Consider the following 23,504-nt stretch of genomic DNA (forward strand, 5'->3'; position numbering starts at 1 on the left):
GGACAAACCATCAACATCTTTATCAAATAATTTGGGAATAAACTTCTAATTAAGATTGCTGCTAATACATGTTTATAAATGGGTGCACAAAGTAATTACTAACACTCTTAGTAATACTCTGTTTGTTATTGCTCCATTACCACTGTATATAATCTTATTACTTTGAATTTGCATGTGTTTTAATTGTTTTTGGTGGAGGCTTTAGATAAGCCCCAATGGCTTTTCGCCCCTTCCTGAGCTCTATTTCCCTTTTAACATCTTTTCACTGTATATTCGATGTATTCTTTCATGCAAACTAAACTAAAAACTAAATTAAGCTGGTAATTATTTAAAAAACATGAAAAAGAACTTACAGTGCATTGGAATTAGCCAGAGAGGAAGAAAACAATGAAGTATTAACTATTTGACTGGACTAAACAAAACTCTCTTCATTATTGTGCACTCTGAAGAATGTGCTCTTCATTTATGATTATTGGACATTCAATACATGTTAAAAGATTCCTTTTGACATTTGATTATGTAAATATTACATTTATAAACAGTATTTTTTAAATTATATGCCAACTTTAGTTTTTCCTTTCCAAAAATGTGTAAAACGTTATTTCAAGATTAATGTATTTAAATGTTAATATTGCTTACCCTATAGTAACTAATGTATAGACTTAAATACTGAACTTTAAATAGAAAAAAGTAAAATAAAGTAGCAGGAAGTGCTATAAATGACTGCTTCCCAATCCCCAATTTAATTGAGCATTATCTAAAAGCTTTATTTGAAGGTTCCATTTAATGCATGATGAGTCTACTTGTTAGGAAAAAAATCTTGAATATGTGTTTTATTATTTTGCCATTTACTTTTAAATTGCCCCAAACTTTTGAACTTGTATGAAAAGGGGGGGGTGTAACTGTAGGTGTTAAACAGTGGAATAAAGTTGTTTGATTAAGGGCATGGTTTTACCTGCAGCTTAATCCACTATCAAATTTTTCATAAGCTTTCATAGAACCTCAGGCTGGCCCTCCTTCCACCCATCTTCCCACCACCATCCTCCCACCTGCAAACTCTGAGCCTGTTGGACATTATAGGGAATTTTCATTGCTTTCCAACTCAATGTATGACTCAGTTTATAAGCAGTGGTTAAAGTCAGCATCTTTCTTTCCTTTCCTCTTCTGTGTGCACCTTTTAAATCTCTTTACACTCATACAGAGAGAGCAGCTTTGCTCGCTTCAGCTGCACACCTAAGTGGGAGTTTCTCCCATATACAAGCCCACAAGCCGACCGCTGCTCCGTACTTGTGGTTTTCTCCCTCCGACTGCAGCATTCTCACTGTCCTTATTCCCCCTGAGCAACACAGAGCCCAGTGTTTGACAGGCACTAAGCACAGTCAGGTCATTAGAAATCACTAGCATTTGTGCTATTTCAGAAAGGCTTTGTTGCTACTGTTAAAAGCAGCTGTTGGATTATAGGAGATAAAGAGGGAATCCATATAATTTTAACTATTCTATCTGAGCAGCACCATTTAGTGACTCTATTCTACTGGCATTGTGTTTATATTGTCTTCTTCTTGTTCTTTGTCTGTGCAGCTAAGCTGGAGGTGGAGACAGATTCCTTTGGGAGTCGAGTTCGTATCAAAGGAGTGAAGACGGGATACTATATATGCATGACCAAGAGAGGGAAGCTGATTGGCAAGGTGCTCTGGAATTAGTGAAGCAGCATCTCGAATGTTTGTTTTTCACCTTGGCTTGTCTTATAAGAGCAGGACACATTTGAAGTCAGAAAGATTAGCTTTATAAGTGTGTGGAAATCTGAAATTATGTTCAAAGCTCCCTAAACACCCTTGGCCTTATGTTTTTTTTTTCTCTTTACCAGCGAAAAGGACGAGGGAAGGACTGCATCTTCACAGAGATTGTCTTGGAAAACAACTACACAGCACTTCAGAATGCCAAATACGAGGGCTGGTACATGGCGTTCACACGCAAGGGTCGTCCAAGGAAGGCCTCCAAGACCAAGCAGCACCAGAGAGAAGCCCACTTCATGAAGCGTCTACCTAGGGGACACTTACTAAGCGATAGGAGGCCCTTCGATGTCCTCCCGATGCCTGTCCCAGGGCAGCCTTACAGCAGGCGGAATAAACATTCCCATCAGCAGTGCTCCAGGGGACGCTGAAGAAGAACCACCCAGAGGATCAATTTTAGGAAAAAGCAGAGGTTGAACTCAAGTGACCACACACTTTCTTACGATTTGCCTCATTTCTGGACTTCTTATGTAATTCACGGTTACTGGGTTTTATGTAAACTATCTAATCTGCTAGTTATTTACAGACTTTAGCAAGTTTTATTTTATTTTCTTGGTTATTAAATCAGGGCATTTTATGTTCTGGTGAGCTCAACAATAATCTCATGAAGAATTAAAGTTAGCCAGCTCAGCATTAAAGAATGTTAAAAGTGAAGCTAGACTTGGCAGCTATCTGTGGTTACAGCATCCCTCAGTCTCAGTCAGTGCACTCGCTTGGAGAATTATGTAACCTGTTTTGTTTTTCTACATATATGGAAATATTTTTACTGTAAAAATGTAAATTACATCAAATGATGAATATATTTATTGTAGAGTGTATATTAAAACCACTAAAGAATTTCATAAGCTGCTTGTGTGCGCTCTTATGTCTGTTTTAAAACTAGAAGCTACCATACCAAAGCCCCCAAACCCCACCCTAAAAAACAAAAACAAAGTTGTTTTTTCTTCGTCTTCTTCGAGCTGAAAACCTAGATAACTGAGGGGCAATATCTGTGACAGGCTACTGAATTCAATGTGCTCAGCAAGTGAGACTTGGGCCTGAATGGCCTGAGCTATGCATTAAAAGCGATGAGGTCAGCCCACCATTTTGGCCCAAACAAAGGTTACCACCATGTAGTTGCATTTCTCACGATCGCACACCGTAACCCTCTGATCAAATGGGCCCTTTGTGGGACCTCATATAAAAGGGCATGTTATACAATAGTGGGTTCGAATAATAACACGAGGAGGGGTCAGTTATCAAAAAGAAGCCAGTCACACAGGGGGAGGGGTATGTGGCGGTGGGGGGAAATGGGTATTCGGGGAGGAAGCTGAGGGGGAAAAAGCACCAGGGCCTGTGTGGCAAAATGTGGCATCAACTGAAAGAGGGGGAACGGCTGGGAAGAGGCATTCGGGAATGAAAGGGAGGCAAGAAAGAAACTCTCTTCGCAGAAGCAGTTGAGCATGACCGTCAGAGGCCAGATGACAGGGGAGAGGAAGACCCTAAACAGAGCAGCTCGGCTTCTCTCACCAAGCATGAGCTGGATGTCAAATGTGTTTGTTTGTGTCTCCTGCTGCAGGGATACAGATTTTCCATCTTCTAGGTACAGTCATAAACAACCTATTTATTTGTGATTTTATGTGACTGACCAGCTCAGTCTTGCACTTAATTGTGGAGTAAAAATTAGGTTTCAAAAAGTGACACCCCTAAATAAAATCCATTGTAAGCTTTAGAATCTACCTACGGTACTATGAAAATAAGAGTCTACCTATTGGTGAGCCTATTGGCAGTCAGAACACACAATCACTATGGTGAAGTACGGTGGTGGCACCATCATTCTATGGGGATGCTTAACGCCAGTAGGGACAGGGAAACCGGTCGGAGTTAGTAGATAGGTGGATGGAGCTTTGAACTGAGTCGTTTAAAAAAAAAAAAAGTTGTTAGTGAGTGGGTGAGAATTTATGTTAACCTACAAGCAGAACATTCCCACAGCCAGAGCTTTAATTAGCTGTTTTAAATCAGCTTTTAAATGTGTCTGTATTGCCTAACATGGATCAAAGCATAAATCTGATAAAGATTTTGGCAACTCTAAAAAACTAAGGAGAAACTGTCAATCCAATTTCCCTGAGCTCGGGTTATTTTGCAGAGAGGGACAGGAAAACATGTAAACCTTTAAAAGAGCAAAGCTGATAGAACTAAATGACAAGACTAACTGAAGTGCATGGTACTGACTAAGGTCTAGCACACTTTTTTACAGTTTAAGATTTTTAAAAAGAAACATATATTGTCTCTTTTCGGCTTCATATTTGCTTTGATTTGTCTGTCATACAAACAAACTATGTAGAAAATTTTGAAAGTGTGAATACCATTATAAGTTACTGTATCAGCAGGTAGTTACATCCCCATTACTAAGAGATTATTTTCAGCTTTTAATACTCAGTATAAACATTTTATTCATACACATTTACTTGAAAAAAAAAACAATTTTTGTGTGGTCAGTCTAGAGTTTAAAAATATATAGAGTCCCTCAAAAGAATTGGCAAAACAATAGGACTGACTGGTTTCAATCTTTTCTGGTGTTCCATCCTTTCCATCTGGAAGAAGACAAAGCACAATGGTGAGAGGACCTGTGGTTTTGTCTCTGCTTTTTGCACTTGCTTTTTGGGTTTGGACATGCTTTGAAAAAATGCAAGGAATTACAAGTTTGAAATGAACTATTTTTAAGTGCCATTGTCCCATTTGAACACCTCTACTGCTATTTATGTCCACTTTTTAAATTACTTTACATTTTTTTTCAATATTTGGTAAGAAATTAGTCAGAAAAATGCTTATTTGATGTTTTTAGTGTGCTCTTGTAAAAAAAGAACAGATTAACACATTTTTATCTATCAAATGGTTTCATAAAGGAAACTAAAACTATATTCCCATCTATTTTCAGCTTTTGCAGCATTTCAACCGCAACCCTAGTCAGACTGATGCGTTGTAACAGGAAACAGTAAAACCAGCCTCTCTGATGGCTTTCAGGGTGGCCAATAGCAAGCAAACAACATGAGGGAATTCATTTAACACAAATGAGACGTGGTCGTAACCGTGACCTCTGAACAAACATAAAGCATTGTGTGTCCAGAGTGTTTTACAAGGACATCGGTGAAAGGAAGGTGGTAGGTTATGTGACCTTCCTTGCTACCCCCACCAAAACAAGAAAACACCTTCAAATGAAGTCAAGTAAAATAATATATTCTTAAAGAATTAAACACATGACTTAGAGCAATATACAAAGCATGCAAAGCTAATAAATCAAGTTATGAAATGGCAAAATGCAGGTATAATTTTTTATTATAAAGTTAACATCAAGGGAGCGATTATACACCAAAACTGAAATCACTAGACCAGAAACAAGGCTTTGAGAACCCAAACAAAGGGATCCTCTAGAAAAAGCTTAAACATAAGCTTGCAAGTAAAGTGGGAAATGACAATCCCTTGGCTGCTGCTTTGAATGCAGTCCTCTATCATTTTCTTTTCATCACGCTCAGAATTCAATGGGTTTTACAGTCAACGTCCCCTTCACCCGTCCCCTTCAGTTTCTTCACTTCCTTCAGCAGCTCCTGTTCGAGGGTTAAAATCTCTTTGGGTTTCTGGTACTGGGAAAAAAAAAAAGAGAGGCTTGGTCCAGTGTGTGGAAATCTTTTACAATTATTTCTATACAAGAATTAACCTTTTGTTAGAAAAGAAACAAAGAACTGATTTAACAAGAAAGAAAAAAAAACATTTTAGAGGGATGATAAAAATAAAACAAACCTGTCCTCGTAGTACAGCAACAAAAGTACTCAAAGCCCCTGGAACTTTTTCATTTTGCCATTCACAGACTTTAATATACCTTATCTGTATTTTGTGTAGAATAGCTATGCAAAGCACTACATAATACAATTAAATAAACATTTACATTAAAAAAAATACAACTTTAAATGCATTTAGCCCCTTAATTTCTAATTTTGTAGAGGCACCTTTCAAAGCAATTATGGCAGCAGGCCTTATATGTGTTTAGCTAAATAAACACTCTTTTCTTGTCTTCTCTTTAAAAGAGAGCATCTTTGAAAATCCAATCTCAAGTATCCAATTCACTGTTTCTTTAGCTGCATCATTGTTTCCACCATGCAGCCACCTGATTGGCTGCATGTTTTTTTAACTGCATCAAGGCTGATTGACACAGTTAGTTTTCCTCCTCACAATGGCGTGGTGTTGGCTAAAAGTTAGTTTTCTGGAAAGAGCTCCTTCATTTTCAAGTTTGCGGTTTCCTGCATGGCTCGTGGCAAACTGATCATTTCATTTTTAACTGCTGCATTTCAACTATGGCTTTTTAGATTTCTGCAGTTCACGAATCATAGTTGTGTCTTAATCAAACTGAGTAGCTCCATAACACCTTAACATTGGCCTCTTGGCAGCTCCCTGATAATGCTCACTTTTCCCAGCCTGTCAGTTTAAGTGGACGGCCATCTCTTTGTAGGTTTGCTGCTGTTCCAAGCTCTTTCATTTAGCAGATAATGGATTAAACAGTCCTCCGTTTCATGTTCAGCGCTTTGAATATTGTCCGGATGTTTGTTTGAGCACTTTACACAAAACAGCTGAATTTATATTGAGATTAAATTGGACAGAGGTTAGCTCTATTTGCCATCTAGAAAGGTAGTAGGTCAATCTGGATTTTGTTGAGGTGTATCAAAGTAAAGGAAAGTAGACAAAAAACCCTAAATCACAGTTTTCCTAATTTTATCTGTAAAAATTTGGAATAATGTGCAGCATTTCTCTCCTCTTCATGAATATTTGCTTAGTATTCACACAAAATCCCCCAGACTGTCATACAGTTTGTGGTTACAGCAGTAAGAAGTGTAAAGAAATTTAAACTGTACAATATTTCTTTACTTATAATCTTACATCCTTTGGATTTTGTTTTTCATTTTTACAATTTTTTTAAACCAGACCTGTTGTCCTGAACTTTAGATCAAACAGATTTATTCCAACACTGCAAAAAACATCTAGAAATAAGTAAAAAATGTATTAAATTAAGTGTATTTACCCTTAATTTAAGCAGGTTAATAAGATGATCTGCCAATGGAATGAGTATTTTTACTCCTAAAATAAGATTATTAGATAATATACACTTGAAATAAGAAAAAGCAATTGTTTTTTTTTCTTATTTTAAATGTAAATTATCTTGTTCCAATGGCAAAGAGTCTCACTTACCTCCTAAATTCAAGAAAAAATGCACTTAATTTGAACAAAAATTACTTATTTAGATTTCCATTTTTTGCAGTGTACAATTAAATTTTTTTTCCTCTTCCTTTCTTAAACTGGTAAACATTAGAGATAAAATAATAAAGGGGCGCTGGGTGTGACTTACACTGACTATTAAAGTATTGTTGGCGTGTGTGTAACTGAGTGCAGATGCACTGAGTGGCAGCTTGTTTCGATCCAGATCAGGAACATTGAACTTCTTGTAATACCTGAAAAGATATGATACAATCACAAACTTCATGCAGCTTCAGAGCTATTGAATGTACTGCAAACAGCACTGTAAAAAATCAAAGATTATAAACCTGCATCCAATAAGCATATTATACAAGTGAGGTGGTATTTAGGAAAGAGCAGGTGCTTTTAAACAAAATTACTTTTTATTTGTAGTCTTTATGATGATGCATCTCTCAGAGGGTTCCACGGAAACACTGAAGACGTCTTTTGGGTAGGGAAGGTTCCGGATTCTCCACTGAAAGCTGTTCTTTGTGTCTTTACGCATGAATAATGGCTGCGGAGACAAAACAGATTAAAGATCTGCTTAATTCTAGAAAGCTAATGATTTTAATGTACTACACAAAACATAAATGAATAAATATGAAAAACCCACGTTGGAACAGTTTTCTTTGATGACATCAGGGTCCAGAGCTGCAGGCATGTTGACTGGCTCACCAACCTCCACCTGCCAAACACCCTGAACTCCCAGTGCGCTTTTCTGACGCCACTTTCTGCCTGAAACACGCAACGTTTTTGTAAAACAAAATGAAATATAACTGATATGTTTAATCATTCTGATCATGTGTCAAAGAAAAAAAAAATCTGCTGCTTACAGATGAGTTCATCTGTTTTCAAATCATACTCTTCTGCCATTTCTTTTCCATCTGTAAACAGGTAATGGATCTTCCTCTTCCCTGGAAGCCAAATATAGGAACATATTCAGTCACCATATATAACAAAACAAAAATATAGTCATTCAAAAATTGATTCTTAATTTGAACAGAAATACTGGTTAAACAGGTTGTTATCAATGACTAAAGCATGAAAAATGTGCATTCTAAAAACGTACTAAGGTTTAGCAACATTTTACACAGCAAAGCCCTGAAATCATTTTAACCCTTGGCAAGTTTTGGTTTGATTCAACAATTTTAATTTTACCAACATGGTTCTTCAATCTAGAAACACAATGTGTTGGAGGAGGAAAGCCAGGGTTCTCATATGTCATGGAATCAGTGGAGGGAGCTAAAGATGACGCTAATGGGTGGGAAAGAATACTAAGCTTAAAGGCTTCAGGATCATATAAAAAAAAATGGAGTTAGTTAATTGTTAAAATGACATTGGAACCATCCTATCCCTTCAATTAAGAGTTGCAATTACTGAAAGGGGCATAAATAATCAAACTTTTGTTATCTAGGTATAAATCCTGTAGAACGATCAGTAAAAAAGTGTTTCTTGCACAACTCTATACTGCACTCTTGTGGTCAACTAATACCTAAAATTTCTAAAAAACAATTTCGTTTGTCACTTTGATCCAAAGTGCAAAAAATTCAACCAAAGGATTTTATGCAATCAGCACTTGCATGATTTGCTGCAGGAGTGGGACGTGGCATGGAGTGATCATCCTTCAGTTAATCTGCATTGTTGGCTCTGGTGTCTCTTTTTCCTCCATAAAATCCTTTATAGCACAGGTATCAAATTTGTTTTTATGCATCTCTCTGTAAACACAACTGAATTATATATAAAGTTATAAGGAGGATATTAGAAAACAGCAGAATATGCATGAAGAGGTGATCTGTTCCTTTGAATCAGGTGTGTTGGATTTGGGACACATCAGAAAGCTATAAGTCTTAGGTTAGGAGAGCTGACTGGCAATCGAGCACAGTAACACTATGGTTACTGAACAAGTTATAAAACTATTGCAATGTGGGCAGGTTTGTTTAGCAATGAAAGCAGCTTCTCCATAAACATATTTTTTTCTTTGCCAAAGGAAACAAAGATTTTTAAATCCTCCTGGTAGAAGACTGTGCTGACTTTGGACCTGATGAAACACAAAAGACCAAAACTAGCAGATAAAATGTCTTTACAGTGGATTTTAAATGTGTGGATCATCCACATCATCCAGACTCAAGAACCTTGATTTCAAAAATAAATGGTAAAAGCTCCCTAAATCAGAGGAAAAAAAAGATTTGATGTCAGGGTTTCTGGCTCTATCGGTTTTACATGTTTCCCAAATTCTGTAAAAGCCTGTTAATCAGACATTTAGACCAATTCAGACCATTTAAATCAGGTGTCTGAGAAACAACTCAGTCTGCATTTTTGTGCGATTCAAATAAAGCACTTTCATTAAAAAATGAACCCGTGCCCTTTAGCATCGCACACCAAACTCCTGATCAGGCTTTGCTCCAACTTATGCTTTTCTACTGGTCTCCTTAGCTCAGCACCACCATCAGTCCGTTGCCTAGTAACTAGACAACGAACTGGCTAACCAAGCAAGATAAAAGCTTAAAATACAGAAATAAAATAATGGCATATTCTAGGCTACATTGATTCATAATGGTATTCTTAAGTACGCTTACCGTCGTGTATTAATGCCGTTTTCTGAGAGGATTTCAGGTCATCGATCCAGCTTTGCACAGCCATATTTCCACGAGGGCGACTTCCGGATTTACGACGTAACCACGGCAACCGGTTAACGTAAACAAAAAGTAAATAATCGTTTCGCACAAAGTTGTAAAATAAAAAAGGGAAATTAAAAAATTAAATATTAATTGTTTATAAGAAAAAGTGTGAATTTGTAACATTTTTTTTTATTAAACACGCATTCTGTGAAAGACCCGGAAGTGAAACATTTAAATACGTTTTTCCTTCCTCTATCGGTCTCCGCCAGTCACGTGACTTTTGTTGCTAAGACGCCATTTTAGGTGTAAAAGGTGTAGTGTAAACAACCGCAGCATAGCTAAACGAAGGACTAAAGGCCTGTTTACATAGCAGCCTGTCCAAGATAAGTCATTACAGTTAACATAAGCCTGAAAACAGGGGCGGATTTAGGAAAATCGGTCTCCGCCAGTCACGTGACATTTGTTGCTAAGACGCCATTTTAGGCGTAAAAGGCATAGTGTACCGCGCCCGAGGTAAACAATTGACGTCACTTGGCGGAGACCGATTGTTGTTGCGGTGTTTATGGTTCCTGCAGAACTGGGTAAGAGCTGAGATTTTACTAGTTGGGGGTTTCACTTTTTCACTATCACTCCTTGTGTTTGTAAATCCACATCAGAATCGCAACAGATATGTTAAAGAAATGTTCTACGAATTTAGCTCTAAGATTAGCTCCCTTGCATTTCAACTAAGCAGGAGGGTAAGCTAGATTTAGACAGTTGTAAGAAGTCGTTTCGTTTGCCTTTTAAGGATCCCAAGCTGCATATCAGTGATGTGACCAGATCTATTTAATCGTTTACTCTTGGCGAAAGAGTTGATCATATTGTGCAGGATATGTTTACTCGAGTCCCACGGATAGCTTTGTTTTTATGCTCCAGTGTCCAGTATATAGACATGTTATGGCTTAGTTTTCACTGTGTTTTGATGTACTTTTCGTATCCATGCCAACCTTTTGATCTGATGTGGGAAATTACACTTAAACTGTTTATTTTCTAAATCCCTAAGTTTTAATATTTAACAGCTTTTTTACTTGAGGTCTTCAAAGTGAACTTTGATACTTAGAAGCAATTCAAATCAGTTTATTTCTATAGCGCCAATTCACAACACATGTCATCTCAAGGCACTTTATAGCTCACCAGATCATACAGTCAAATTGATTCAAAGTTTTCTATCTGAGGAAAACCAGTTGATTGCATCGACTCATTGACTCGAATGCAATCCCTCACACTAAACATGCTTGTAGCGACAGTGGAGAGGAAAAACTCCCTTTTAACAGGAAGAAACCTCCAGCAGAACCAGGCTCAGTGTGAGCGGCCATCTGCCGAGGCCGACTGGGGTTCAAGGAGACAGAAGCAGAGATACAAAAAGGAACTGTAAAAGGCGGCAACGTCCAGGAAACACACAGCCAGGCAGACAAGCTCTGAGCCAGCTCCCATGTCAGAGGATGAAGAGATCACATCCAGCCAGTCACAGTCAGAGAAACACACCACAGTGGAAAACAGGCCGATCTCCAACATCTATAAGCAAGGGTTTTGATGGCAGAAGCAGCACAGCTGATATTTCTCTCCAGGATGGTGTCACAGCCAAACAGGAACAGACGAGGCAAAGCTACTATGAGAAAAAGAAGAGAGAGCATAACGTTAGAGATTGAACTAACAGATTCTGCAGAGTGGGAGAATAGAGATAGAATGATGAAATGGGGGTCCCTATGTCCTCCAGAAGTCTAAACCTATAGCAGCATAAATATAGAGATAGCTCAGGATAACCTCTTCTTTCATCATGTTTAGAATTTGTAGGTCTACAGAATTCTGATTCTACAGTGATTTGTTTTTTCCCTTAATGGGAAAATAAAAAAGAAAAATTTTTTTTCATCAATAGTATAAAAAATTCAGGCCTTTTATGAATAAAGACTTCTTTAGTTCCTCCAAATGTCTGTGGTAATAATACCCTTTTTTTGCTGCAGAGTTCCACACTGCTGGGTTCCAATCCGCTTCATGGAACAGGCCGGTGGCTCCTCACTCCGACAGCCGAGATGGAGCCTCGTCATGGGATCATGAAAGCTTTTCCAAAGGTTAAACGGGCTAAAGTTCTGCAGGGGAAGGATGTTCCTCCACTAAAGAAGAAAGCAGATGAACTTGACATCACAGGTTGTCAACAAAGATATCTCTCACACAGTGCCTTGCAGAAGAATTTGTACACATTTTTTTCTCCTTTTCTCTTTCTGAGTTGCAACTATTAAGTTTAATCATTTTAGTGAGAAGTGTTGTAAAAAAAAAAAAAAAAAAAAAAAAAAAAAGGTTATTTTGAAATGGAAGAAAATATATATTTTGTTATTATTCCAAAAAAATATTTAAAAATACATTTGTATTCTGCTCCATTTAATCTAAATAAAATCTGATGCAAATACACACCTTTGTAAGTTACCTAAATAATAAAAAAGATCCACCATTGTCGACTTTAATCCTAGTATAAATACAGATGTTTTATGAATCATTCAAAAAACATTGTTACCATATTGACCTGGTCTCTATTCCCATCTGCGACCACAACACTGGTGTCATTTCAACCTGTTGGCAATGGGGGCAAGCCTTTACAAAAATTCTGGAGTTTTCACTATGCTCCTTTTAATATTGTATCTTGAAAGTCTGAATTTACTGACATCACTAAATGCAGGATTTCCACAGGGCAAACTGGAGACTGCTTGTTAGCCTGGAAATGAGTTCTGTGCCGCCCTGCAATCCAAGAGTAGTATAAATCTGACCAACCAGCAAAAGCAGTTGCTAAATCGAGGGTAACATTTTTAAATGTATAGATCGATACCCTGTTCCTATAGCCGAGAATAGTCTATAACAACTTACCCAGATATTTCAGAAATTATGTGCATTTTTTCTTTAATAAAACAGAGAGGGCATAGATTCTTTTTATATATTTTAGCTATAAAATAAATTAGAGATCAATTTTTCACCTAAGTAAGACTTTATTTGTTTCATTTCATAATAATTTAATACATTTATGTGGTTATATTCAAATATGAGATTATTCTGGCTGCCAAGCACTACTACTTTACAAATTTGGCCCATGTGCAAAAAATGGTTTAGACACCTCTTCCTAGTTGCATTTTAATGTATTATTATTTTTTTCTTAAAAATTTGTTTTTGTTGTTTTTTTTTAACTCATCTTCTTTCATGTGTGCTTAAAGGTATAGTGGAGGATGTTCTTTTTCTAGGTGGATCATCAAAATAAGTGGTCCTTCTAATTGTCAGTCATTCTGTTGATATGTTTACATAAGGCCATCCTATGTGCTTGTCCCATTTTCACGTTCCGGTGGTGAGTCTGACATAGAGGAAAAATTAAAAAAATTTTTTGGAAAGTAAGCTTGTATGAGCGATGCAAACAGCAACTTTTAAACAGAGCGTGCACGAGGAGAAATGGCCTCCCTCATGCTCTTGCACGCGTTCAACAGGCGTTCCCTCTGAGGAGCAGGTACAGGGTTGTGCATGTGCATCTTAGCTTTTAAACTGGAGAGGGCGGGTCTTCTCAAAAATTAGCAAAAATCCTTCACTATACCTTTAAGTTAAAAGCTCCATCTCTCTTCTTCGTTCGGCTATTTTTCATCTCCATATTCTACATTTGAAGATTATCTGGAGGAAAAAAAATCTCATTATAAAAACAAAAGACAGAAGTATAGCTTCCTGTCTTATAAAATACATAACTGGTCTCTTTTTAAAATGAGATCTTGGATCTGAATGAAATTCCCTGTATAAATCAGGTTAATTATAATACAAATGGTGACATACCAATGCACTGTGTAAGTATTAACTTAATCTGAGATTTGTCAAATTATTTTTTTGGGGTCAATATACAGCACTTTCTCCATGGCTCAGGCCAAGTAGGGGACACTGACATGTAGAAAAGGCTGTTAGTGAAGGAAAATAGTGGACTCAAATAGTGAAAAAAGTCACACACTGCATCACATTGATAACACCAAACCAAAAATACTGCATAATTATCACTGTATACATTAATGTTCTGAACTTCCATATCAATGCATTTCTTTGCTGTCTAGAATACTTTACTAAACGGAATTTCGTTTTGAATGCACTCTGTGTACACAAGATGACAGTGTAAGTTGTCTAAGTATTAAAAAAAAAAATTGCTGTGATAAAATGTTGTCTTACAAAATATTGTGTAGAGGAGACACAGGACAAATGCATACCACACCTGAGGTTTTTCTTTGCTAAATGTTTGAAACTATCTAGTTTCATTTCAATCCAGCAGTAAAGACGAATCATACTAAATTTCAAAGAGATTTGCATCTTTTGTTAAAAATTGGGAAAAGATAATGTGTTATGAATAATATTAATTGTGCCAAGTTGTAATGTATTGTTTCCTTTTCCATTTCAGGAAACGTCTTCGATGGAGTCACAGTGTACCTTCTGCCTGCTGGAATAGGAAACGCCAGATGTGAGATCTTCCACAGACAGATCCGGCAAAATGGAGGACAAATCAAGAGTTCAATGTCCCCCTGTGTCACTCATGTGGTCGTTGATGACTCCATGGACAGTGCCAGGGCTCTGCGCCTGCTGAAGGTGGATAGTCTGCCCTCTGGTGTCCATCTGCTGAAATGTACATGGTTAAGCTTGTGTATCAGTGAGAAGAAACTCCTGGATGAAGAGAACTACAGCCTACTTTTACCCAAAAGGTTTTTACCAAATCACTTAGACATCCTTTTTGCCACTCAATTTATTAGATGTAATAATCAATTTGAATGTTTTCCTATAAGGGATTCTGAATCACAGCAGGAAAGTCCACAAAAACAACCGGGAAGCATTGAACAACCTCCTGAAACAACCGCAGAGCCAGAAAGTCATTTGGCCAAGCAAGAGGAGACCATAGACCCGGTAAGTTTCCATGAATTGGCAGCATATTTGCTCCTGTCAACCATTAAGTCTTGAAGCAAGCATTGTTTTATTTTACACCTTCCTCCAGACAATCCAAGAAGCCAAAGATGAAGCCCACAAAGAAGAAGATGGCGTCTCTCAGAACGACCTGGAAGCTCTCATCTCCGGTCGGAACCCTATAGAGGAGACTCCCAAAGCCGGTGCAAACTGCGCTCCAGATGCTGATGCTCAGAAACCCATATCAGGAAAGTGGGTCTGTGCTCAGTCTTCTCAGTCCAAAAGTAATAACTTCAACAAGCACATCACAGACAAGCTGGAAGTCCTGTCCAAGGCCTACACTCACCAAGGAGACAAGTGGAGAGCATTGGGCTACTCTAAGGCGGTCAACGCACTGAAGAGCTATCACAAGCCTGTGACATCATATCAGGTAGCTTTCACTCTCACCTGTGTTAAAAAACTAATGCTTATCATCTTTGGGGGATTTTCTATAATCAGTAATATTGTGAGATTATACAATAAACTAGCAAAAATGTTTGTTTTAAACTTTTCATCATCTGTCATATAATGATGACCAGAGGCTCTGATGTATTTTTTTTTATTTTTTTTTTTATGGGAGGTCAACAAAATCTCCTGCATAATTGGGTAGTTTAGAAAAGTAATCTTGATTTTTCTGAATGTATAAATATCTGAAAAGTGTGTTTTGCATTTATTTTCAGCCACTCTGCATTAATAGAACATTATAACCATCTTGTAAAACACCTTGTGCTGCGATTATAGCTGCAAGTCTAAAGGGATGCCTCTACAGACTTAGCGCAGGAAAATCTAAAAATATGGCCCATTCTTCTTTGCCATAATCCGTGCAGCTATACGTTAACGTTTTTAAGTATTGCTACAAATTCTTTATTTTTAGTAGCCATTTTGATGGGGCCCTCTGTACACATAAATGTAGGATTTAAACTAGAGCTATTCAATATGACTCAAATGTATCTTATATCAGCCTTTTCATATTAGTCAATTTCATTATTGATTAGTTTTTTTGTTTTGCCTGTTTGAAACTAAGATAAGGGGAAAAAGGCCATTTTAAAACTGTAACCTAACTGTATTCAAACATTACATAATAAATTGTCAGCCCTACTACCAACCTTTTATCAGCTTGGCCATTTTGTTGTAACAAGTTGTTACAAGTTAACAAGGGTGCAAAACCAGCAGTTATTTTGCAAATAAATTTTTAAAATAGTTTTATATATATATATATATATCTGAAGGTCAAAGGTCAATTAAACCCAGTGAAACTGAACCTTTTCCATTAGAGGAATTCTGGATAGAGCACATTGACAGAAGAAAGTTTTTTTTAATCTTAAGTGCAAAATGTTTGTATATATTTGTTTTGCAATTTTGGTGTAATTGTTGCTCTAAGGGGGTTGCTCTGTCAGCCAAAGGCATGTTTTAGAGTCTTTATACTCCAGTTAACGGTTAATCGATTACTATATGAGTTGCCAATTATGTCAATAATTGATTAATCTAATTAATCGATTTAGCCCTAGAATTAACAGATTGTAAACATTTAAATACTGCCAAACCACCTATGGAAAAACATCTGACTAGGAGGGAACATATTTTCAGGGGTTACCAATGTTTCCTGACCGAGGATGATAGTTATCAGCTGATCAGACTCCATAGAGCATTTCCCTCTGATCTACGTTCTGAACGGGCCGCACCCACGTCATCCCCGTTTATTACAGGTGTTGAACAGCAGGAGACCCCTGTGCACAACTCCACAGTTTGAAAGAAACCCAATTAAATATGAATAAACAATAAGTGGTAGATATGTACCTTACATTTATTTTTAAGTATCTATGTTAATGTATGTTCTGTAACTTTGCTGCCTCTTGGCCAGGACTCCCTTGAAAAAGAGGTATTTAATCTCTAAGGGATTTTTTTCCTGGTTAAATAAATTAATAAAATAAATTAAAATGTATTCATAAATATACGCATATAGAATTATTTTACGTGTTTATTATGTGTGCATAATGGATGCTTCATGTTGCAGTCAGTTTATTAAAGATCAAAAATAATACTCGATAAATACAATCAATGACGATAAAACAATGCTTTAAACAGTATGCTGCACATATGAACTGTTTAAACATCTTGACTTATAAGCTTTAAAAAAGAACAAAGTGGCTATCACACGAATAATGAACTACTTAAAACTATAAAATAACAAACATTTAAATACTGTTGATGCCAGTAGCAGCCATCTTAAATGCTTAATTGGGATTTGTTTGCGTTGCTCTGACATTTCAACTTGTAATTCTGAATTTCAAGCTCTTTTGTAGTTTGAATTTCCTAAAGGTTTGAAAGGTAACTATTTGAACTTAAATTTTGAATTTGTGGTTGTAACATATGTATATGAATATGCATATGTGTGTACAATATGTATATGCATATGTTGTATATGTAAGTTAGCGAGGTATCAACCTTTTTTTCCTCATCCCTCCATTGGTATTAGGAAGCCTGTCAGATCCCAGGAATAGGAAAACGCATGGCGGACAAAATAGAAGAAATAATGGAGAGTGGTCACCTGAGGAAGCTGGATTACATCGGAGAGGCTGTGCCTGTCTTGGAGCTTTTCACCAACATCTGGGGAGCAGGAGCAAAGACTGCACAACTTTGGTACCAACAGGTACAAAACATTATTCATACTCTGGCATATGTCCGAATGTCTGCCCTAATCACTATATAGTAGTTATGGCATTTTTAATGAGTGTATTTATGAAAATCGAGACCCATCTTGCTCCATAGAAATGTCTCCTTGAAGCATTTTCCAGCAGGTCGGTGCAGTTGTTTTAAAGTCCAATTTTGGATAAAATAACTGGATTTACAGCTTTTTTACCTCCACCAAGGAGGTTGTTTTCATCGGTGTAGGTTTTTTCTGTTGGTATTTTCAAAATAACAAAAACATGGACAGATTTTGCTGAAATTCACAGGGAAGATGCGTATTGTATAAAATCTAAATAATTACATTATGATGATGATCACCATCTGGATTCAGGAATATTTTGAAAGATTCTGTAAATACATGTATTAACTAAAGGTGGAAGTCACAATATTTCAGAGTAAATTAGCAATTTGGCAGAGGTTTTCTCTCCCCGAGTGCTTTTCTGGTTCTTGCTTATTATTATATACTCCACAGTTTTTAACAGTTCATATATTTTTTTCACTCTAAATATCTGTTCTGGAAAAGGTTGGTAATGATATGGTTCAGATTTAATGATTTATTCCATTTTATAATTTTTCTAAACTATCCAAAATGTATAGAAACAGTGACCTAAAATATAATGGCAGTAAATATTTTAATTCACATTATTTCTTTTTTTCTTACAGTGTAAATTGAATATGTTGGTAATTTTAACTGTCCTGCTCTAAAGTTTTTAATATATACCTGTTTTATGTATTTATTTATAAAAGTTTATATATATATATATATTTATGAATCACTGTGTCTAAATGTCAAATAGTTAAATGCTCTGATTTGTGTTGCAGGGCTTTCGCAGCCTGGAGGATATCCAAACAAAAGCCCACCTGAGCCACACTCAGAAAATCGGACTTAAGCACTACGATGACTTTCTAGACCGAATGCCTAGAGAAGAGGCGGCAGCGATAGAGAAAGTGGTAATGAATATTAATGTGTGACTCTCAGACTTGTATTATCCTCTGGCAAACATATTTGTTCTTTTAATCACTTCATTGTGTCGAGCAAGGAGCTGAGATAAATCCCCCTTGGACTTTGAGGAATTTAAAAAAATTGTTGCCCTGAAATAAGAAAAAAGTTTGGCTCTGCTGTTCTTAACAGTTTTAATGGGAAATGCAGATTTTCTTTTGAATCCAAAGCATCCCTGAAGGGAACAGTAAATCCTGAGACCTGCCACATCTTAAGTTTGCCAGATAACTCCTAACTCACTCACACACGGTCCATACATCTGAAGGATGCAGATGCTTTCAGATCCTAATACCAAGACTATGTTTTTTACATCCAAGACTAACTGATAGATTGCAGATGATATAGATGGTCAAAGCATGTGTGCTTCCTTCAGCTTAAATGTATATTTAAGGAGCAAACCTCCCAGTATTTGGCTGGAAAAAGATGAAAAACATTATCTGGTTTGGGGGACGGAGAGTCTACAAAATAAAACAATTCTTGAAGTTGTTTTAATAGAATATCAAAAAATTTGCAGAATACCTTTTTTGCAACGTGTGATGATATTTCTGAATGTCTTGATGATGATGCACCCTATGACTGACCACCTCTTTACCCTCTAAATCCTTTTGTGCTGTACTAAAGTAAACAACCATCCCTTAATATGTAAAGGGGATCAGAGCACCTCAGTGCAGGGAGATGCACTGAATTTATTCAATGCATTTATTGCAGTTCTTTACAATATGCATGTTTTAAAAAGGAATTTGTGATTGCATTACATAGCCATGTTACTTTGCTCTACTTGCGCCAAGCCTATTGTTATTAAATCTCTCTTTTTTGTTTGTTTCAATCAACTGAAAAAAGCTCATTTTATTATAAAAATAAATAAATTTTCTTCTTGTTTTTAATGTTTTCAGTTGTTTTTGTTGGGATTACTTGAAAGGTTATGAACAGATTTTAATTGAATGCTTAACAGAGGTGCGCCTCATGCCATAAGACCAATTCATTAAATTTTGATAGACATTTTTTAAAAAGGATTCTTTAATATTGTTAAAGCTGCTTCTGTCTCCTTGAAACCCAGTCGGCCTCGGCAGATGGCCGCTCACACTGAGCCTGGTTCTGCTGGAGGTTTCTTCCTGTTAAAATGGAGTTTTTCCTCTCCACTGTCGCTACAAGCATGCTTAGTGTGAGGGATTGCATCCGAGTCAATGAGTGGTTTTCCTTAGAAAACTTTGAATCAGTTTGACTGTGTGATCTGGTGAATTGAAAGGTGCCTTGAGATGACATGTGCTGTGAATTAGCGCTATATAAATAAACTGAATTGGATTGAGATAGGGATATTTAGCAGAACAAGCAATTTCCCCCTAAACCAGAGTGTGCCAGCCTCAACATCGAACTCAAAAAGTCAGAGATGTTATACTCTAGACAAAAACAAAGTAAATGGAGCAATGTTGTGGTTTTTGGCACACTTTCTAAAATGATATTTGAATGGATTTTCGCGAGAGGTGCACCGCATGCCAAGGAACAATTCATTAAAATTTGGTAATGATCCAGATCATGTGTGAGTTATAGCCAGAGATGGCAAAAGTACTCACTTTCCGTACTTGAGTAAAAGTACAGATACTTGTGTTAAAAAATACTCTGGTAAAAGTGGAAGTACTGATTAAACTTCATTACTCAAGTAAAAGTAACAAAGTACAGGCTTGTAAATTTACTTAAAGTATAAAAGTAAAAGTAGAAACCACTTTTTTCATGCCGTTGCCTACAGTTTAAATGGATGTCTGCCAATAGGACTAGATCTCCGTTGTGTTCATTTTCAATCATCTCGTCGTCCATGCTACTATGCTAACGCCACCGCCACCAAGCTGCAATGATTTGCCGCCAATGAATACCGCCGAATCTGTCGATTCATCTTGTAGTGGTGCGTCAAATGCAACGTAGATTCCCATCCAATTAGATTGAATTTGGTATTGATGACGTGAAAAATAATAACGGTAACTCCATTGAAATGATTCAAAACTAAAGTAACGAGACAATTTTTTTAAATGTAAGGAGTAGAAAGTACAGATATTTGTGTAAAAATGTAAGGAGTAGAAGTAAAAAGTCGCCATAAAAATAAGTAGTAAAGTAAAGTAAAAATATCAGAAAAATCTACTTGAGTACAGTAACAAAGTATTTGTACTTCGTTACTTCCCATCTCTGGTTATAGCTATAGCTGTCACAATTTGGGCAGAATTTGCTGGTTGACGGAGGTCTGTGCTCTCATAGTGCTTTTCTAGTCTTTTATTAGTATCATCACAAAATTTAAAACATCATCATATGTATGTATGTACACATAAGAATCCAGTAAAATCTAATATAAAACAGGCAAGAAAATCTGACATCTAAGTGGATTGCTTTAAGTTGTAATATCAGTCAAATGTTGTATCTTGGATTTACCTTTAGTGTGAGCAAAGTTTATATAATTAAATATTTGTCTGTTAGTAATGATTCTACAGACAATCCAAACATGGATTGTCTGTAGAATCAGACAATCAAAACATGCTTGGGAATAGAGGACGACAGAGTATCTGTTTATTGAAAGGCCATTCTTATTTATATTTCTATAGCACTATTTTTGTATGAATCTAATCTATAAAGCCCCTTATTCTCCTTTCTTATATTAATAATAATATTTATTAAAAGCTGTGCAAACCAAGTAGAGGTGTTTGTCAAAAATCAAATGAGAGCTAAGTGGGTATACTTACCTTTCCTCCTTGTCTTATTTGCACTGTGCAGGTGAGGGATGCTGCGCACACTGTTGATGCCAACCTCGTGGCCATGGCATGTGGCTCCTACCGCCGTGGGAAGGCAACGTGTGGAGATGTGGATGTGCTCATTTCTCACCCTGACGGCATTTCCCATAGAGGAGTTTTCAGCAAAGTTTTACAGATTCTGCATGGCAGTGGTGAGTCTTTCATCATAAGGCAAAATATTATATGTTCTCATTTCTTTAAATAGAAAAACCCTAAATCTATATTATTAAAGGGTTTCTAACAGATGACCTGGTGAGCCACGAGGAGAACGGAGAGCAGAAGAAATACATGGGGGTGTGCCGTTTGCCGGGGCCCGGCCGCCGCCACCGCAGGCTGGACATCATCGTGGTGCCATACGACGAGTTTGCTTGCTCGCTCATGTATTTCACTGGCTCGGCCCACTTCAACCGCTCAATGAGAGCACTGGCAAAGACCAAAAACATGAGCTTGTCAGAGCACTCCCTGAACAAGGATGTGGTACGTCAAGGCAGCTTGAAGGTACACGGCGGTACCCCGCTTCCCACGCCGACAGAGAAGGATGTCTTTAGTCTTTTAGGGATACCATACAGACCACCGCAAGAAAGGGACTGGTAAACGCAAGAGACTTGCTTTTAGAAATGGAGAAATAATAATTAAATAATGAATTAATGTTTTTAATGAAAGCTGAATCAGGAATTATACAAAAAGAACTGCTGTTCGCTGTTGAACATAATGTAAATGGGATGTTTTAATTGCTAAATTATTTTGGAGAATAAAAGAATCTGAGCTGCGGCCTTTGATGTTTTACTGTATTGATCTCTGAAACTTCATTGCCAAAATAAAAAAAAAATAAATATTTTATTATTTTGGTGTTTTTTAAAGCGTCTGGCAATCTGACCTTAAATTGTTTGTTTTTTTATACATGACTAAAGGGATACATGCCCGTTTGTCTTATGGGGTAAAGAGAAAATTCAGGCTACGTTCACACTGCAAGCCTTGATTCTCAATTACGATTTTTTTGCAAAATCCGATTATTTTGTGTTGCCGTTCATATTTCCAAATATATGCGACTTGTATGTGATATCCTGTGTGAACTGCATTCATACAACCCAAGTGTCCCGCATGCACAGTAGAGGATGCAATAACGTCACAGGCCAGCATGCTCTTTTTTTCTGGAAATAAACATGGATGGTAGCGCCGGCGCGTATCTAGCGATCTTTTCCAACCATAAAAACACAATCTTTTCAATATGGTTAAACATAAATACTGCTCTCCGCATCATCATCTGCCATGGTTGTTGTTTTTCTTGCCGCTTCTGTATAGCAAGACGCAGAATAGTGACCTTCGTCGGGTATTATTGACGTTCAGATCGGAAAAATGCGACCTGGCCGTTCACACAAAGGTCGCATTTGAAAAGATCAGATTCGTATCGGATTTAGGACCACATAGCTAGTGGCCTGGGTCTCATTGGATCTGTGTTGTTCAGCTGCCATGAAAAGATCAGATTTAGGTCACATATGGGCAAAAAAAAATCAGATTTGGGTCACTTCAGGCTGCAGTGTGAAAGTAGCCTATGTCTCTGCAAGTTATCTATGAGCCTTCTGTGAAATCAGAGATGAATAACTATTTTAATAATAAGTAATCCATTTAATTTAGATATTAGTACATGTAAATATGAATTTTATTCAGAATGACAGTGAATAAGATTTTTGTCCCAGAACTCCACTACACGTTTAATTTAGACAGCATGGATGTTTAAATATATGTGTCTATGTTTTAGTAAAGGCTGTAGGAAATTATAGTTAGTCTTTATTTAGAAAATATGGATGTTGTGGTTGTTAATTTTCCTTTTGGAACATTGTAGATTGACCCTGAGCTTTTGGCGCGTCCTCTTTTTGCCACCCCCTGTGTACATTCTCCCTGGCCACCCTTATTAAATTTTTCTAGCTACGCCTCAGGTTATATACGGAAGAGGATTAGGGCCCCTGAAAAAAAAAAAAAAGTTAACTGATTTTTTTTATTTTATTTCAGTATAGTATGAGGAAAAAGTCAGAATTCTGACTTTTTTTCCCATGTTAAACTGAAATAAAATTTAAAAATCAGTTTACTTTTTTTTTTTTTTTCCAGTGGCCCTAATCCTCTTCCGTAGTTATATGACTCATCCAATTACAGTAGTTTTCATTAGATGAGGATGGCGAACATGACGTGAGATAAATATTTATAAAAATGAAACTTAAGCCAAGAGTAACGAGTAACGTTTGTTTAAAAGTGTAAGGAGTAGAAAGTACAGATAGTTGTTTTAAAATGTAAGGAGTTGAAGTCAGAAGTAGGAAGAAATATAAGTAATGAAGTTAAGTATAGATACCTAAAAAGTGTACTTAAGTACAGTAACGAAGTATTTGTACTTTGTTACTTGACGCCT

At 36.8% G+C, this 23,504-nt stretch overlaps 3 protein-coding genes across 3 annotated transcripts in view; 2 read left to right on the forward strand and 1 right to left on the reverse strand.

The window, feature by feature from the left end:
• Positions 1 to 2,614, forward strand: part of fgf8 (fibroblast growth factor 8) — a 4,658-nt gene extending 2,044 nt beyond the window's left edge. The window contains exons 4-5 of the mRNA XM_015384320.1: positions 1,579 to 1,685; positions 1,865 to 2,614. Coding sequence (XP_015239806.1) covers positions 1,579 to 1,685; positions 1,865 to 2,161 — 404 coding nt within the window. The 3' untranslated portion in view covers positions 2,162 to 2,614. The remainder of the gene's footprint in view (positions 1 to 1,578; positions 1,686 to 1,864) is intronic.
• Positions 2,615 to 5,087: 2,473 nt separating this feature from the next.
• dpcd (deleted in primary ciliary dyskinesia homolog (mouse)) lies at positions 5,088 to 9,722 on the reverse strand. Its single transcript, XM_015384321.1, has 6 exons — positions 9,629 to 9,722; positions 7,886 to 7,966; positions 7,666 to 7,787; positions 7,433 to 7,566; positions 7,165 to 7,267; positions 5,088 to 5,410 (listed from the first exon to the last, which is right to left on the reverse strand). Exons 1-6 carry the CDS (start codon positions 9,690 to 9,692, stop codon positions 5,306 to 5,308), a joined length of 609 nt encoding a protein of 202 aa, XP_015239807.1. The 5' UTR covers positions 9,693 to 9,722; the 3' UTR covers positions 5,088 to 5,305.
• A 495-nt stretch (positions 9,723 to 10,217) lies between these two features.
• Positions 10,218 to 21,896, forward strand: poll (polymerase (DNA directed), lambda). Its single transcript, XM_015384303.1, has 9 exons — positions 10,218 to 10,251; positions 11,671 to 11,854; positions 14,112 to 14,409; positions 14,491 to 14,608; positions 14,697 to 15,035; positions 17,121 to 17,294; positions 18,155 to 18,283; positions 21,087 to 21,255; positions 21,336 to 21,896. The coding sequence occupies exons 2-9, from the start codon at positions 11,740 to 11,742 to the stop codon at positions 21,695 to 21,697; spliced, it is 1,704 nt and encodes a 567-aa protein (XP_015239789.1). The 5' UTR covers positions 10,218 to 10,251; positions 11,671 to 11,739; the 3' UTR covers positions 21,698 to 21,896.
• The last annotated feature ends 1,608 nt before the right edge of the window (positions 21,897 to 23,504 follow it).

The sequence above is a fragment of the Cyprinodon variegatus genome, unplaced genomic scaffold, assembly GCF_000732505.1.
Source record: "Cyprinodon variegatus isolate N-32 unplaced genomic scaffold, C_variegatus-1.0 Scaffold310, whole genome shotgun sequence".
Lineage (NCBI taxonomy): Eukaryota > Metazoa > Chordata > Actinopteri > Cyprinodontiformes > Cyprinodontidae > Cyprinodon > Cyprinodon variegatus.